At 38.5% G+C, this 15,698-nt stretch overlaps 1 protein-coding gene across 6 annotated transcripts in view; it reads left to right on the top strand.

Moving 5' to 3' along the window:
- Positions 1-10,459, top strand: part of TXNRD3 (thioredoxin reductase 3) — a 94,705-nt gene extending 84,246 nt beyond the window's left edge. For 2 of the 6 annotated variants that reach the window (XM_053912312.1, XM_053912313.2), the window contains exon 17: positions 165-9,209. In XM_053912312.1, coding sequence (XP_053768287.1) covers positions 165-227 — 63 coding nt within the window. In that variant the 3' untranslated portion in view covers positions 228-9,209. Of the gene's footprint in view, positions 1-164 lie in introns of all 6 variants that reach the window. The other 4 variants (XM_024580148.4, XM_053912314.2, XM_024580147.4 and 1 more) reach the window with 4 other exon arrangements.
- The last annotated feature ends 5,239 nt before the right edge of the window (positions 10,460-15,698 follow it).

A 15,698-nucleotide genomic window follows, 5' to 3' on the forward strand; every position in this document is an offset into this window, starting at 1 on the left:
GTTTGAAAAACTATTATGAAGCACATTATCAGAAAGTTTTTGTATTGGTAACTACATTGCATATTTTAAAGGAGAACAGATGTAATATTCAGAATGTGTTTTCTTAAAGCAATACTGAAATAATTGTTGCCAAAACACAAATTTGTTTTTTTCCTTTCTTACAGGTATTTACCACTTTGGAAATCACAAAGTCATCAGGACTAGACATCTCCCAGAAAGGCTGTTGAGGCTAGACCTGCTGCTGTCTAGTCTTCCTTGTCAATTCACATTTCTTCACATGATTAGAATCAAGTGCTCTCAGATCACATAAGTCTGTGATCAGGGCACCTGCTCTCATGCACAGGGCCCACTGCAGGGCTTTCATCACAGCACACAGATGAGAACGTAGACAAGGAGGCAGGCAGCAGTGCATATCTACTCAACAGTCTCAGCGGACCTGGGAGAGGCAGTTACACTGCTTCCTTGACGTCTTACTCAGAACCCCTTATGAAGTGAGCTAAGACCAATGCTCTTCCAAGTCAGAACTCAGCTTTCCTCTGAAAGACCTTTTAATCACATAACTAATCCACGATAACTTTTCTGTTTCCTAGAGTTTTTAATCCCCTTGCTTTGTTGTTACTATGAAAATATTTTCTTAATTATAAAACTATAAAATAGCGATCTTCCAATGTGTGAGTGGGGAAGGCACACGTGGTCTCTGGTGAGTGGTGTCTGTGGAAATGCCCAGAAGTAGCTGGCTGCAGAGGACTGGGGTGCATTAGTAGAAACTTACACACACGAAATAAGAGTTTAATTAGCTGTTTTCTCCTTTGATTACATTTTTACCCACTGTCATAAATCTGCCTCATGCTTCACCCTGTCCTGGTTCCCTGATGGTTACTACCTTGGAGTCAGTCATTCTCCTCTTAGTGTTTCTAGGCTGAACAGAGTGTCTTATGTCAGAGAGAAATGCTTGTATTTTTTTTCGTGTTGATCTTAAGATAATATAAAAGGTTTTCAATACTTTATTATTTGAGCTGTATTTAAAACTTTAAAATGATTCAGTCTCCAATCTCATTATAGCCAAGTTCAGTAAATAAACAAGTGATATTAGGAGATTCCATTTGAATTTATACACCTGTCAGCATCTAAAAGGCCCTTGCAATGGGAGGCCTATCTAAGGACATCCAAAGAATTTGTAACCACTCTGCAAGTCATAGACCATGGGAAAGTGGAGAAAAGGCTTGGATATAAATCTGTCTGTAACTGGCTCCCTCATACCCTTCTCCCCTACTCCCTGCACACAACCCCCAAACTTTATCTCTTTCTCCACTTTTGTTTTTTCTCCTCTCCTGGAGTAAAGGTGGGCTTTATATAATGGTGAGAGATCTGTTTTACCTGGAAGATAAACTTTTATATGTATCTAATAACATAACATGCATACAGATCAGTAGGGAAATGTTAACATCCTACATTATAGTAGAGATTTTCATATACCTCACCAATTTATTAGATAAAAGAAAAAATCAGTAAAGGTACAGATTTGGATAGCACAATTAACAAGCTCAGTTTAATGAACTTATGAAGAAGACTTTAACATAAATACTCATTTCAAGCACACCGAATATTTATGAAATTTGCCATGTGCTAGCTCAACAAATTTCAAAAGACTGGTATCATATAGAGATGAGACAAAAGGATTTTAGCTGTGGGACTAACACTAAGAACCCACAGATCTTAAAATCCATGGAGTATGGAGGTATTGTGAGGTGAATGAGGGGTTAGTGTGAGATCAAGCTAGGTTAGAGTCAGGAATCATTCACAAGAAGAAGGGAATTGTGGAAAGATTCTAGACCTTGAAGAATAATAGATTTGTGAATGCCTGGTCCCATTATTTACTAAATATATGAAAAAATTCATTGTTTAACTTTTCTAATTCTTCATTTATGCTGACAGTATTGCCCATTTCACAGATTTACAACAATTGAATACATTTATTAAGTTTCCAGTATAGATCATATAAGCATAGAGTATCTTGGCATCCATGATGATGAGTAGGGGCCCTATTTAAGGAAAGCTTTTTTAAACACAGCGATATAGGCAATAGAAGACAGGAGACGTATTAACAAATCAGTGCTTTGGCAGCCCTGATTGGGTTGCTCAGTTGGTTGGAACATTGTCCCATACACCATACAGTTTTGGGTTTGATCCCTGATCAGGGCATATACCTAGGTTGCTAGTTCCATCTCCAGTCAGGGCACATATGGGAGGCAACCAATCAATGTTTCTCTTTCATACCGATGTCTGTCTGTCTCTCAAATCAATAAACATATCCTCTGGTGAGGATTATTTTTTTTAAAAATTGGTGCTTTAGCAGACTTCACTGTAATAGACAGCCTCTTAGTTGGGCCTCAAGGTGGATTCTCCAGCTGTGGGTAGTCACGTCCTCATGTAGTCCCCTCTTATAATGTACCAAGGTTGGTCTGTGTGACCAGTAAAATATGGCAGAAGTGATGGTTTGTCACTTCTAAAATTAGGTCATAAAAGGGCTGCAGCTTAAGTTTTGGTCACTCTCATGTACTCTCTTGGATCACTTGCTCTGTGAGAAGGCAGCTGCCATATCATGAAGACTCTCAGGAAACCCATGGAGAGGCTCAGATGGTGAGGAGCTGAAGTCTCCAGCCAATACCAAGAAACAGGTCTGTCAGCATCCATGTGAATGAGCTCAGAAATGATATTTCCCCAGGCAAGCCTTCCCCTAGCCAGCAGCTTGCCTGCAATCTCTTGAGACTGGGCCAGAACAACTCAGGCCACTCTCAGATTTCTGATCATCAGAAACTGAGAAATACTTATTTTTCAAGCTGTGTTTTGGAATAATTTGTTAGTTACACAAGAATAGATAGTATGTTCATGGAAAATATTAGTACAAATTTCATCAGATAAAACATCTTGGACTTTTTTTCCTAGGGCAGATAAAATAAACCATTTGCAGATTTTGGATTTCAACAAAAAGGGATTGGAGCTCAGATTAAACACTGAACTTCCCTCAACTGCAGACAAGGAAATCCTAAGCAGGGAAGCTTAAGGGTCCTTAGTGGAGAACCTTCTGAGTCTGTGGTCTTGGGCTTTGGCTATGATTGGTCCCTGCTGAACTTTCTTGGAACATCTATGACTGTTAATGTTCATGAAAGATTGCTTAGGAAACCATTTGACTTAGCAAGGGAGAACAATACCTTGACAGTCTCTTCTCAGTTAGGAATTAGAGAAGTGTCCTTAGAGTATTGAGGGTGGGGCTAGGGTTAGTCAAGGGGTGGTTATATGGCAGAGGTAGGTAAGTGAGTCTAGGCAGAAATTGGTCAGACTTTGTAAACTAGTTGGAATGGTGTCAGTGGTTTTTAGAATTTGGGATAGATGAGACCATCTTGAGTTCCTGTTACGGTAGTCTTCTCTCAAAACATACAGGTCTGAATGTGTGTTAAAACAGCTCAAGTTTTGGTAATTTGTTGTGTAATATGATTTAGTACACTTTATAGGTTTTTGAGTAATAGTACAATTTTTCAAATTGTGGTTTTATTTCCCAATGTAGAACCATCCAGTGCATCTAGGAAGGGAGTGACAAAGAGACCTAGTGGGAATTTATTGCAAGAGATCATCAAATATCTGTTGAGACTTATGCTTCCACCCATGCTGGAATAACAAGTACTAGACTTAACATTTCTCTATACCTGGAGGAAATGTGGAACTGCAATCAGGCATGGAACAATGGACAGTGCAGAATTGTGATTTCTGAGAGAAGGGAAACAAATGAAGTGATTCCCTACAATTTCCCCCAAATTTCTTCATGGGAATAATTTTCAGGCTACAAACGAGGGATAATCCAAACAGAGCCCAGTGATCTTGCTAAATAGGGATAGAAATTGGAGTTTATTGTGGTGGAGAGACATGTGGGAGCTGTGCAGAGAAGAGGTCCAGAAATCTACAGCAAGATCCTCTGAGTCTATTGAATTCTAAACCATACATCCTCAGAGTAATATTCTAGAAGGTCAGGGAAAAAATGATGGAGTAATGTCGGGGGGGCTTTAACGCAGCACCCCGGTCTGCCATGGATGAAGAATAAGTCTACCAAGACATGATCTGCTTGGGGAGGAGAGGTGGCCAATTCTCTCAAAGGAGAAGGGCCCAGAGCCTTCCTTCCATGGGCTTTTATTAGGTTCATTCCCACAGGAATACAGATAAAGCTCATCAATCATTGTTAGCCAGCAAGGGTTAAACAATACATGATTTACAGAGAACTTTGAGTGCTTATTCTGAGTTACAGCCAATTAGTTAGAGGGCCATAAAACTTTAGGCGCCAGACTCATCTCAGGTCTGGACCCTTATCTTTTAAACTGAGGGTACAAATTAAGTAGGTTTCACAGGAATGTATGTATTTTTCTTAGGCCTGATTCCCCAGGGAATCCGACCCTCCCAGCACAGGACTGCACTGCCCTCTGTTATTGCTTCAGGCTTAAGTCAGGCAAGGGAAGTAAGGCAGCCAAGAGATTAGGAGACTTCTTGCAGACAGAATGAGGACTCAGGCTATTTCAAAGCCAAGGGGCGAGGGTCCATCACCCCCTTTTTCCACAGCCCCCCAAGTCCTTCCCTGCGAGCTTATTCCTGGTGACCAGAGCCTGTCTTAGGTTGATCCTCCCTTGAGGATTCTTACCCGTCATTGGCCAACTGGCCAAGCTCAGGGCCAAGCAGGGTGAAGCGGGCAGAGATGGCACACCTGCCAGGGAGATAAGCTTTGTCTCCTTAGTGGCTTATGGTCCCAACTCTGACTCAGCCTTAACCATGGGGGGTTACAGCCTCTGAAACCAGGCAGGGCGGTTCCCAACAGAGTAAAAACTGAACAATTGCCACAGATCTTAGAAGGCGAGAAAAAATTCTAACTATGACCAGCAGAGGAATGTCCTCAATAATCCCCTTGAGATATTAAGTAGAGACCCCATAAAGAGCCATGCTTTAGCAGTAGAGTTGAACTGTCTCAGGAGGCAAGTCTACTGTAGATTCACCCTAACAAAGTTTTAAAATAGGATTTAATGGGATTAAGATAATCCAGAAGTCACTGTCTACAAAAGTAAGCACAATGCCCATTAAAAGAAGACAACAAAACACTTGAAAATGTAAAGACCTTAATGTCTAATACCCAATTAAAAATTACTAGGCATGCTAAAAAGCATGAAAGTGAGACCCCTAAGAAAAACAAGTGAATAAGAAATAGACCCAGAATGACTATGTGATTGAAATAAGGTTGTTACAGGGAAACATGAACATAATGAATAAAGTGGAAGAAAAAGAACCAAAAATATTATGTAGAGGTGAAAAGTACAGTCCTTGCAGAAGTGGCTCAGTTGGTTGTAGCATCATTCTGTAGACCAAAGGGTCCTAGTTTAATTCCAGGTCAGGGCACATATCTAGGTTGTGGGTTCGATCCCTAGTTGGGGTGTGAGAAGACAGCTAATAGATTCTTACTCTCATTCTCTTGCTTTCACTCTCCCTTTCTCTAAGAGCAATGAAAAAAAAATGTCCTAGATTAAGGATTAAAAAAAAAAAAAGAAAAATACAATACCCATTTCAGGAAGTCCCATAATGATCAGCTAGTTTGGTGACTTGCTGGAAGGATTCACATGATTCAAACTCATACTCATGCCCAAGTTTTATTACAATAAAGGGTAAAGTGCAGCGACAGGGAAAAAAAGCATAAGCAAGTGTTAGGTCGTGTGCAGGTTTCCAAGTCATATCTCCACAAGAGCCGTACAGGTGTACTTTCAATTGTGAACTGCAAAGACACATGTCTTGGAGTTCAGAGTTCTTGAAAGGGACTAGTCACATAGCTGTGATGTGGACCAGAAATCAGACACCAACTGTACATTATAAACATTCATGTTTAAACACATATCCTGGTGCATCTTGACCTATCACTTTAGGCATATGTAATAATAAATAACCCATAACTGTGAGCATTTCATCAATTTAATTCTCATGACTTAGCCAGGGATCACTGCCCTGGCTACAGACATACATAAAAGTGAGCAAAATAGACCTGTTTCATCAGCTATTCCTTCACTATATTCAAAACAAGAATATTTCATTGGATATGATCAGTAGCAGGTTAAGAAAAAAATAATGAAGACACAATAGAAACTATAAAGTAAGGACAGAAAAGATTGAAAAATAATAAAAATTTAGGTTACTTGAATTCTGTAACATTGTCAAATAGTTTGCATTTATAATTAGTCCCAGAAAGGGAAAGGAGGCAAGAAGCAGAACAATATTTAGAGAAGAATTTTATAAATTTGATGAAAACTATAAGCCCACATATCAAAACCTTACCCCAGTACATCATGCCTGGTTTCCAACAGGAAAATTATAAAGCATATTAAAAGACAACTAAGTTTGAAGAGACAGCAAGCATCAGAATCAGATTCATATGGGAGAGATAACTGAAATTACTGCACCAGGAATTTAAATCAAGTATGATTAATATGCTAAGGGCTCTAACAAAAAGTGGGCAACATGCAAAGAAAAGATGGGCATAATAAGAGAATTGAAAACTGTAAGGAACAGAAGGAAGTGTTAGAAATAACTGGAATAAGGGCCCTGGCTGGTGTGGCTCAGGGGATTGAGTGCCAGCCTGTGAACCAAAAGGTCACCAGGTTGATTCCCTGCCTAGGGCACATGCCTGGGTTGTCATCCAGGTCCCCAGTAGGAGGCATGCAAGAGGCAACCACACGATGTTTCCCCTTCTCCCTTCCCCTCTCTAAAAGTAAATAAATAAAATCACTAAAAAAAAATATGAATAAGGAATGCCTTTGATGGCATTCCATCAGTATAGTGCACATGGCCAAGGAAAGAATCAGTGAGATTGAGGATGGGTTGATAGAAATGTCCCAAACTAAAATAAAAAGAGAACAAAAAAGAATTTTTAAAAAAACCATCCAAGAATTGTGAGACAATTTCAAAATCTATAGCATATACATTTTAATACCAGAAAGAAAAGAAAGTGGTAATGAAGCAGAAAAAACATTGACAGTAATAATGTCTGTGAACTTCCCAAAATTACACCACACCAAACTCCGAGAACACCAAGGAGGGTAAGTACCCCTCAAAACTACACCTAGGCAAACTGTAGGAAAGAAGCCAGAGGGGAGGGAAACCTTATCTATAGAGGAACGAGGATAAGAATTGTAACTGTCTTTTTATCAGAAACCATAAAAGCAAGAAGAGAGTGAAGTGAAATATTTTAAGGAAAACCTACAAACCTAAAATTTTATATCAAAATTGTCTTTCTAATATGGAGAAATAAAGATTTCTAAGAAAGACAATGTGAATCGATACAGTGCTATTTGAAAGTTAAAAATCTATATTGGAAAGTCTAGGGCAATCACTCAATTTCAAAAAGAAGTATAATATGGGAAAAGAGCTACAATGGAATCATAAAATGTCAAAACCGGGGGGGGGGGGGAAACAGAAAAGGGGGACAAAAGAAACATAATAAATGCAACAAAAAGAAAAGTTCCCAACATGATATTAATCCAACTATATCAATATATAAAAATGTGAAGGGTCTAAATACACTAATTGTAATGAAATGACTTCATTTTTTTGATGTTTGTTGATGGCTTCTAAGCCTCACCAACTTTAGTCTTTCCCTTTTGTCCCTATCTGGAAAAGCTGATAAGAGAGTCTAGGTGTTTTCTTTGTTACCAGGGGGAAGTTCAAATTGTGCAAGCCCTAGCCCATGAATGGGAATCCTCACCCCAGTCCACAACCTTACCAGGATAAAAGCCCTATTCCCATCCTTTGCTTTCTCACACCGTTTTTAAATCAGTTTTGGAAGTCTGCTCTGCTCTCCCAAAAAGCCTCAGTTAAAGCTTTTTACACCCTCTTGGGTGCTGTGCAAGGTCATCAGCCTTGGCAACCAAACTATTTTGGGTTCGGGTTCATTCTGTCTCTGAGGCAGCCACAGTAATTGGTGCAGCAAGCAGCATGTCTAGGCAAAGTACTATCACTGGGAATTCTTTGCTTTGGCTTGCTAACTATATTACCTGTGGGTGAGCATGGACTTTGAGATTCTGCTTGCTGGTAAGCTTGCACTTTGAGCTATGCTGCTTTGTGCTGCATTTGCTTAGTTTTCTTAGCCTCTGTTAAAGATTTCACTGACCTAAGTCAGAAGTGTTGATTATTGGCATTTAGGAACAGGACTCTCCTTAAGTGGCCCTGGGTCAAATGTATTGATTTGGATCTGTGTATCTCAGATTGAATCACATGTGTAGTGGTCCCCAACCTTTTTGGCATCAGGGACCGGTTTCGTGGAAGACAATTTTTCCATGGATGGGTTGGTGAAGGGATTGAGCTCAGGAGGTAATGTGAGTGATGGGGAGTGGGATGAAGCTTTGGTCCCTCCCCAGCCACTCACCTCCAGCTGTGCAGCCAGGTTCCTAACAGACCACTGACCAGTATGGGGGGTGGTTGGGAGGGGGTTGGGGACCCCTGGGTTAGAACATTGTTTTTATATGCCAAAGTCAAGCTTCAATCGCTTGTCAGGGCACGGGCATAATATCAGAATCAACCACTGAATGCCTAAATAACTGGAACAAAAAATTGACGTTTCTTTCTTTCTCTTTGTGTCCCTCTCTTCATTTTTCTCTTCAAAATAAATAAATTGATAAAACAAACATTTTAGAAAGATAAAAAAGTGGGTGACTTGCTTAAACCACACAGCAGTAAAAATGAACAATATGGCCTGTGGCCTATTCCCACTAGGCATGGGGTGAAAAACTCCCATCTGCTTTTTCCTAACCTGCACTGTCTCTAATGGAACATGACAGAGTTGAGAGAATGTTTAAGGGCATTGTCACAGTGGGTTTGGGGAGAAAGCAGTGAGAAGGTACTAGGGCCATATTCTTCTGGGATCCTCAAAACACTCTTGCTCACCACTGTGTGCTGATCCCCAACATGTTCAGTCCCTGGGAATTCAGAGGTCCCCAACCATTTTGGCACCAAGGACCAGCTTCATGGAAGACAATTTTTTCCTCCTAAGGGAAGGGAATGAAGGAGGCAGACAGGAGGCAGAGCTCAGGTAGTAATTAATGTGAGTGAAGCTTCAATGTCTCACCTGCCCTCACCTCCTGCTGTGCCACCCTGTTCCTAACAGGCCAGGGACTGGTATCATTCCACAGCCCAGGGATTGGGGACCCCCAATATGTGTCAAGCATAAGCCACAACTGAGGCTAGACTCAGGACAATGCCTCTTAACCTGTGACCACTGATTGAGTGTTTAAAGCAGGCATTGATGCCTACTTTGTAGATAGCTCAGTGGAAAGATTTTTCAATATATGGGCCTATCAATATAGTTGCTTGTGTGGAGAAAGAGCAGTTACTGTATGGCATCTGAGGTTCTATGCACACACAACACAATGCCTTTGCTGCTGCTACTGCTTCTAAACCTCTACAAACAAGGATCCCGATCCTTGAGGTTATTAAAAAAACAAAACAAAACAAAACAAAAAAAACACCCATGGCACAACTGTGGCACAGCCAACAGATTAATTCTACCATTGTCATATAAGAGTTCCCTAACCCTAATAATACTGATGTGAGGCTCTTAGAGGAAGAAATGTATAAATATAAACAGGATAGGGAAGATCCCATCACTGAAGTTACCACTAAATAGTAAAGAAAGGAAAGGAAGGAAGGGAGGAGAAGAGGAATAAAAGAAAGGAAGGAGGGAGGGAGGGAAGGAAGCTGAAAATAAGGGAAGAACAAAACTGAACTAGAGGTACTAAATTTGAATCAATTGGAAATCTGAAGTTTGCTGAAAGAATTTACACAAGAAAAAATATTTACACAAAAAAGTATTAAAGGGCACTATTTGTATTTTTTTCTTTTACTGTTTTAATCATTTTTAAGTGCACAATTCAGTGGCAATGAATACATTCACAATGCTGTGTAACACTAATCATCACTATCCATCTCCAGAACTTCATCATCCCATACAGAAACTCTTAACCAACTTAGTAATGTCTCCAATTCCTCTTCCCAAAACCCCTGGTAACCTTTTATTTAAAAGTACATTTTATTGATTATGCTATTACAGTTGTCCCATTTTTTTCTCCCCTTTAGTCTCCTCCACCCTGTACCACCCCTCCCATCAGCATCCCCCAACCCTAGTTCATGTCCATCAGTTGTACGTATAAGTTCTTTGGCTTCTCCATTTCTTATACTATTCTTATACTCTCCCTGTCTATTTTATACCAACAATTTTGCTTCTTATTCCCTGTACCTTTTCCCCCACTCACCCCTCTCCTCCTCCCTGCTGATAACCCTCCATGTGATCTCCTTTTCTGTGATTCTGTGCCTGTTCTAGTTGTTTGCTTAGTTTGTTTTTCCTTTTGTTTTTTATGTTCAGTTGTTGATGGTTGTGTTTATTGTCATTTTACTGTTCATAGTTTTGATCTTCTTTTTCTTAGATAAGTCCCTTTAACATTTCCTATAATAAGGGCTTGGTGATGATGAACTCCTTGAACTTGACCTTATCTGAGAAGCACTTTATCAGCCCTTCCATTCTAAATGATAGCTTTGCTGGATACAGTAATCTTGGATGTAGGTCCTTGGCTTCCATGACCTGGAATACTTCTTGCCAGCCCCTTTTTGCCTGTAAGGTCTCTTTGGAGAAATCAGCTGACAGTCTTATGGGAAGTCCTTTGTAGGTAACTGTGTCCTTTTCTCTTGCTGCTTCTGAGATTCTCTCCTTCTGTTTCATCTTGGGGAATGTAATTATGATGTGCCTTGGTGTGTTCCTCCTTGGGTCCAGCTTCTTTGGGACTCTCTGAGCTTCCTGGACTTCCTGGAAGTCTATTTCCTTTGCCAGACTGGGAAAGTTCTCCTTCATTATTTGTTCAAGTAAGTTTTCAATTCCCTGTTCTTCCTCTTCTCCTTCTGGCACCCCTATAATTCAGATGTCGGAATGTTTAAAGATGTCCTGGAGGTTCTTAAGCCTCTTCTCATTTTTTTGAGTTCTTGTTTCTTCATTCTGTTCTGGTTGAGTGTTTATTTCTTCCTTCTGCTCCAAACTGTTGATTTGAGTCCCAGTTTCCTTCCCTTCACTGTTGGTCCCCTGTATGTTTTTCTTTATTTCACTTTGCATAGCCTACACTTTTTCCTCTATTTTGCAACCATATTCAACCATTTCTGTGAGCAACCTGATTACCAGTGTTTTGAACTCTGTATCTGATAGGTTGTGTTTCTCTTATCGCTTAGTTGTTTTTCTGGAGTTTTGATCTGTTCTTTCATTTGGGCCATATTTTTTTGTCTTGACACACCTGTTACATTGTAAGGGGCGGAGCCTTAGGTATTTGCCAGGGTAGGGCAACCCATGTCACTCTATTATGGTGCTATATGTGGGGGAGCATTCAGAGAAGGAACAGTGTCTTTTGCTTGGCTCTGGGCCAGCATTTGGTCACTTCCTCCAGTACCCACAAGCCAATTAGGCCATTCTGGTGCTGACTCCCAGGTGGGTGGGGTTGTGTGTGTTCTAGGACCCTGAGGGTCTCTCCAACGAACTCTCCCATGAGTCTGGGAGTTTCTCTGGCTGCTGCAGCCCCCACAGGTTTTACAGCCAGAGGTTTGGAGGCTTTCTTTTCCCGTCCTGAAACCCTGGGTTGTGCAGTCTGTCTGGATCCGTAGTTGTTTCATCCCAGTTTATCGGCACGCAAATGTGGGTCCTCCAGCCACTGCCTTGCCGCATGTCCTCCCCTCCCTGGCTGCCTGTCTCCACCCCTCCTACCAGCCTGGATGAATGTTTCTTCTTTAACTCCTTGGTTGTCAGACTTCCGTACAGTTCGATTTTCTGGCAGTTCTGGTTATTTTTCATTTTTAAATTTGTTGTCCTTTTTTTGGTTGTGCGAGGAAGCAAAGTGTTTCTACCTACACCTCCATCTTGGCTGGTAACCTTTATTGTACTTTCTGTCTGAATTTGCCTGTTTTGGTACCTCATATAAGTGGAATCACATTTGTCGTTTTGTATCTGGCTTATTCTACTCAGCATAATGTGTTCAAGTTTCACCCATGTTGTAACATGTATTTCAGAATTTCATTACTTTTTATGCCCAAATAATATTCCATTCTGTGGATATACCACATTTTGCTTATCTGTTAATCTGTTGATGAACACATGAGCTGTTTCCACATTTTAGCTAGTGTGAGTAATGTTGCTATAAACATTGTATCGTTCTGAGCCTTTATGTTCAGTTCTTTTGGATATATACCTAGTTGTGGAATTGCTGGATCATAGGGTAACTCTATGGTTAATGTTTTGAGAAACTGCCAGACTCTTTTCTTCAACAGCTACATCATTTTATGGTCCCAAAAACTATTTACAAAGGCTCCAATTTCTGCTCATTCTCTCAAGCATGTGTTATTTTCCTGATTTTATAATATCCATCCTAATGGGTGTGAATTGTTGTCTTATTGTGGTCTTATTTGCATTACCTACATGACCAAAAAGTCTAATAAGAAAAACATCAGGCAAATTGAAGTTGAAGTATATTGTATAAAATACCAGACTGCTGCTCCTCAAAACTGTCAAGGTCATGAATAACAAGGAAAGTCTGAAAAACTACCACAACCAAGAGGAGACATGACCATGCAATGTGGTATCCTGGATGGGATCTTCAAACAGAAAAAAGACATTAGGTAGAAACTAAACAAGTATGAATAAAGTATGGACTTTATTATAATGTATCAGTGTTGGTTCCTGAATTGCAATGTGTGCCATACTAATAAGAAAACTGGGTGACAGGGTTGTATGGGAATTCTGTATTATCTTCTACTTTTTTATTTTGGTAAATCTAAACTTCTCTAAAGTAGAAAGACTATTTTTTAATAGAATGGAAAAGATCTTACAGATATTAAAAGGATAATAGAATATTTTGAACAACTTAATCCCAATAAACTCAACTCTGAGAAAATGGGCAGATATCTGGCAAGACAAATTACTAAAACTGATTAAGGAGAATTAGAAAGTCTGAATAGCATTATATTTATTAAGGAAATATAGTTTACAATTTTAAACTTTCTTACAGAGAATAATCCAGGACCAGATGGCTTTGTGGTCAAATTCTATTAAACATTTAAGGAAGAAAAAAACACATTCTACACAAATTTTTAATAAAATGTATAATGCATCATAACCAAGGTTATTTCATGAATGCAAGATTGATTCAACAAATAAAAGGGAGAAAACAATAGTTATATCAGTAGATGCAGAAGAAAAAATTTAATACCTATTTATGATATAAACTCTTAGCAAAGTAGGAATAGAAGAAAACATCCTCAGTCTAATCAAGGACCTCTACAAAAAGAAACTACAGCTAACATCATACTGAGTGGTGTAAGATAGTTGAGAACAAGGCAAGGATGGCAATTTTCACAATTTATAGTTAACATTGTGGTGGAGGTCCTAGGCAACACAAGGCAAGACACATAAGTAAAAAGCAAACAAATTTGAAAAGAAGACATAAGGTGTCTTTATTTGTAGAATATGATTGTGTACATAGAAAATCCTAAGAAATTTTCCCAAAAAACCCTACTAAAACTTCTAGTTGCATTTAAGAAGTCAAAGAACATGAAGCCAATATATAAAATCAATAGTATTTCTGAGTACTAGCAACAAATCACTGTGAATGGCAAATGAGATCATTACAGCATATAAATATGAAATAATTGGGGATATATTTAACAAAATATGTATACGACCTATATACCGAAGCTATAAAACATTGCTTAGAGAAACTAAAAATCAACATAAAATAAAGATACTATTTTCATAGGCTAGAAGAGTCAGAATGTTAAATCATTCCTTTCTCCTCAAATTAATTTTTAGATTCCATGTATCCTTAATCAAAATCTCAGCAGATCTGCTGGCAAAAAAAAAAAAAGTCCTCTTAATTTTCTTTCATCAGAGAATGTCTTTATTTCATTTCCATTCTTAATGGACATTTTTGCTGGATTTAAAGTTCTGGGTTAATAGTTCTTTTCTTTCAGAATTTGAAAAGTGCTGTGTCTACTCCTTTCGGCCTCCATGATTTCTAATGACAAATCTGCCATAATTCCCTCCTCTATAGGGAATGTGTTGATTTTCTCTGCCTGCTTTTAAGACTTTGCCTTTAGTTTTTAGAATTTTGATTATAATGCATTTAGATGTGGATTTCTTTGGATTTAACCTGTTTGGGATTCACAAATTTCTTGAATCTCTATATTTATGTCTTGAAAAATCTTTGAAGTTTTCAGCCACAATTTCTTCAAATTTCTGCATTCATTCTCCTCTCCTCAGGTATTCTGATGACACAAACATTAGGTCTTTTTTATTGTCCCACAGTTTCTAGATCTCTGTTAATTTTTAAAACTTTTTTTCTTTCAGTTGTTTAGATAGGACAGTTTCTATTGATTTATTTTCAAGTTCACAGGCTAATTTCTTTGTATCTCCATTTTGCTATTGAATCCAATAATTTTTATATTGATTATTGCATTTTTCAGTTACAAAATTTCCAGTTATTCTTCTTTGTCTTCTATTACTTTTCTGAGTGTTTTAATCTTGTTAATTCAAGAGTTTTTTTCTCTTATTTATTAGGGCATTTCTATAACAGTTGTTTTAACATCATTAGCTAATCTGTTATCTCAGCATTGTCATCTATTCATTGTCTTTTTCATGCAAACAGAGATTTTCTTGGTATTTCATATACCAGCTATTTTGTATTGTATCCCAGACATTCTGAGTATTATGTGTCTCTTGATCTTGTTTTATCAGGCAATTGACCTAACTGGGTTCAGTCTGTGTATTTGAACCAGAATTCTGTGTTGTGGTTTCAATGTCAGTCTCACCCCCCATTCTCCTTCTACCGTTTACTTTCCAGAGGCCTAAAATTGCTACTCTGCATTCAGGTTTTATAGCTGCATCCAGTGGGAGAGACAGGGTAGAGTGGGCTAGCATTTTTTGCCCATAACTGAAACCTCACAGCAGTCTTAAAAAAAATAGTGAAAAACTGAATTCAAGATTTATCTGAAGATGCAGTGTATCTCTAGAAAGCTGAAACTATCTTGGAAAATAACAGTCGGAGGACTTACATGACTTAATTTATTTACCTACAATAAAGCTGCAGTAATCAAGACAGTGTAGTTATTGGCACAAGGATAGATAAATAAATCATTGGAGCAAAGTAGAATCCAGAAATAGACTCACATATATTGGTTAATTGAATTTTGACAAAGGTACTAAGGTGAATTGACAGGAAAGTGATCATCTTTTCAGCAAAATGAACTGTGTCCTGGAATGATTGAGCATCCATGTGGAAAAAGTAAACTTTGACCCTCTTCTCAAATTACAAACAAAAGTGAATGAAAATGGATTGTAGTAAAAGCCAAAACTGTAAAACTTCTAGAAGAAATCACAGGAGAAAGCATTCGTGATCTTGGGCTAGACAAAGATTTATTAACATGTATTAATAAAAAGTATAAACCAAAGAGAAAATAATAATTATATTTTATCAAATTTAAAAACCACTTTGAAAGACAGAATTTTGAAAGTGAGCCACAGATCAGGAAGAAATACTTACAATGTACATATCTAACAAAGCACTTGTATTGAGAATATGTAAAGTTTTCTTTCAAGTCAATAA

The sequence above is a fragment of the Desmodus rotundus genome, chromosome 10 (genome assembly GCF_022682495.2).
Source record: "Desmodus rotundus isolate HL8 chromosome 10, HLdesRot8A.1, whole genome shotgun sequence".
NCBI lineage: Eukaryota > Metazoa > Chordata > Mammalia > Chiroptera > Phyllostomidae > Desmodus > Desmodus rotundus.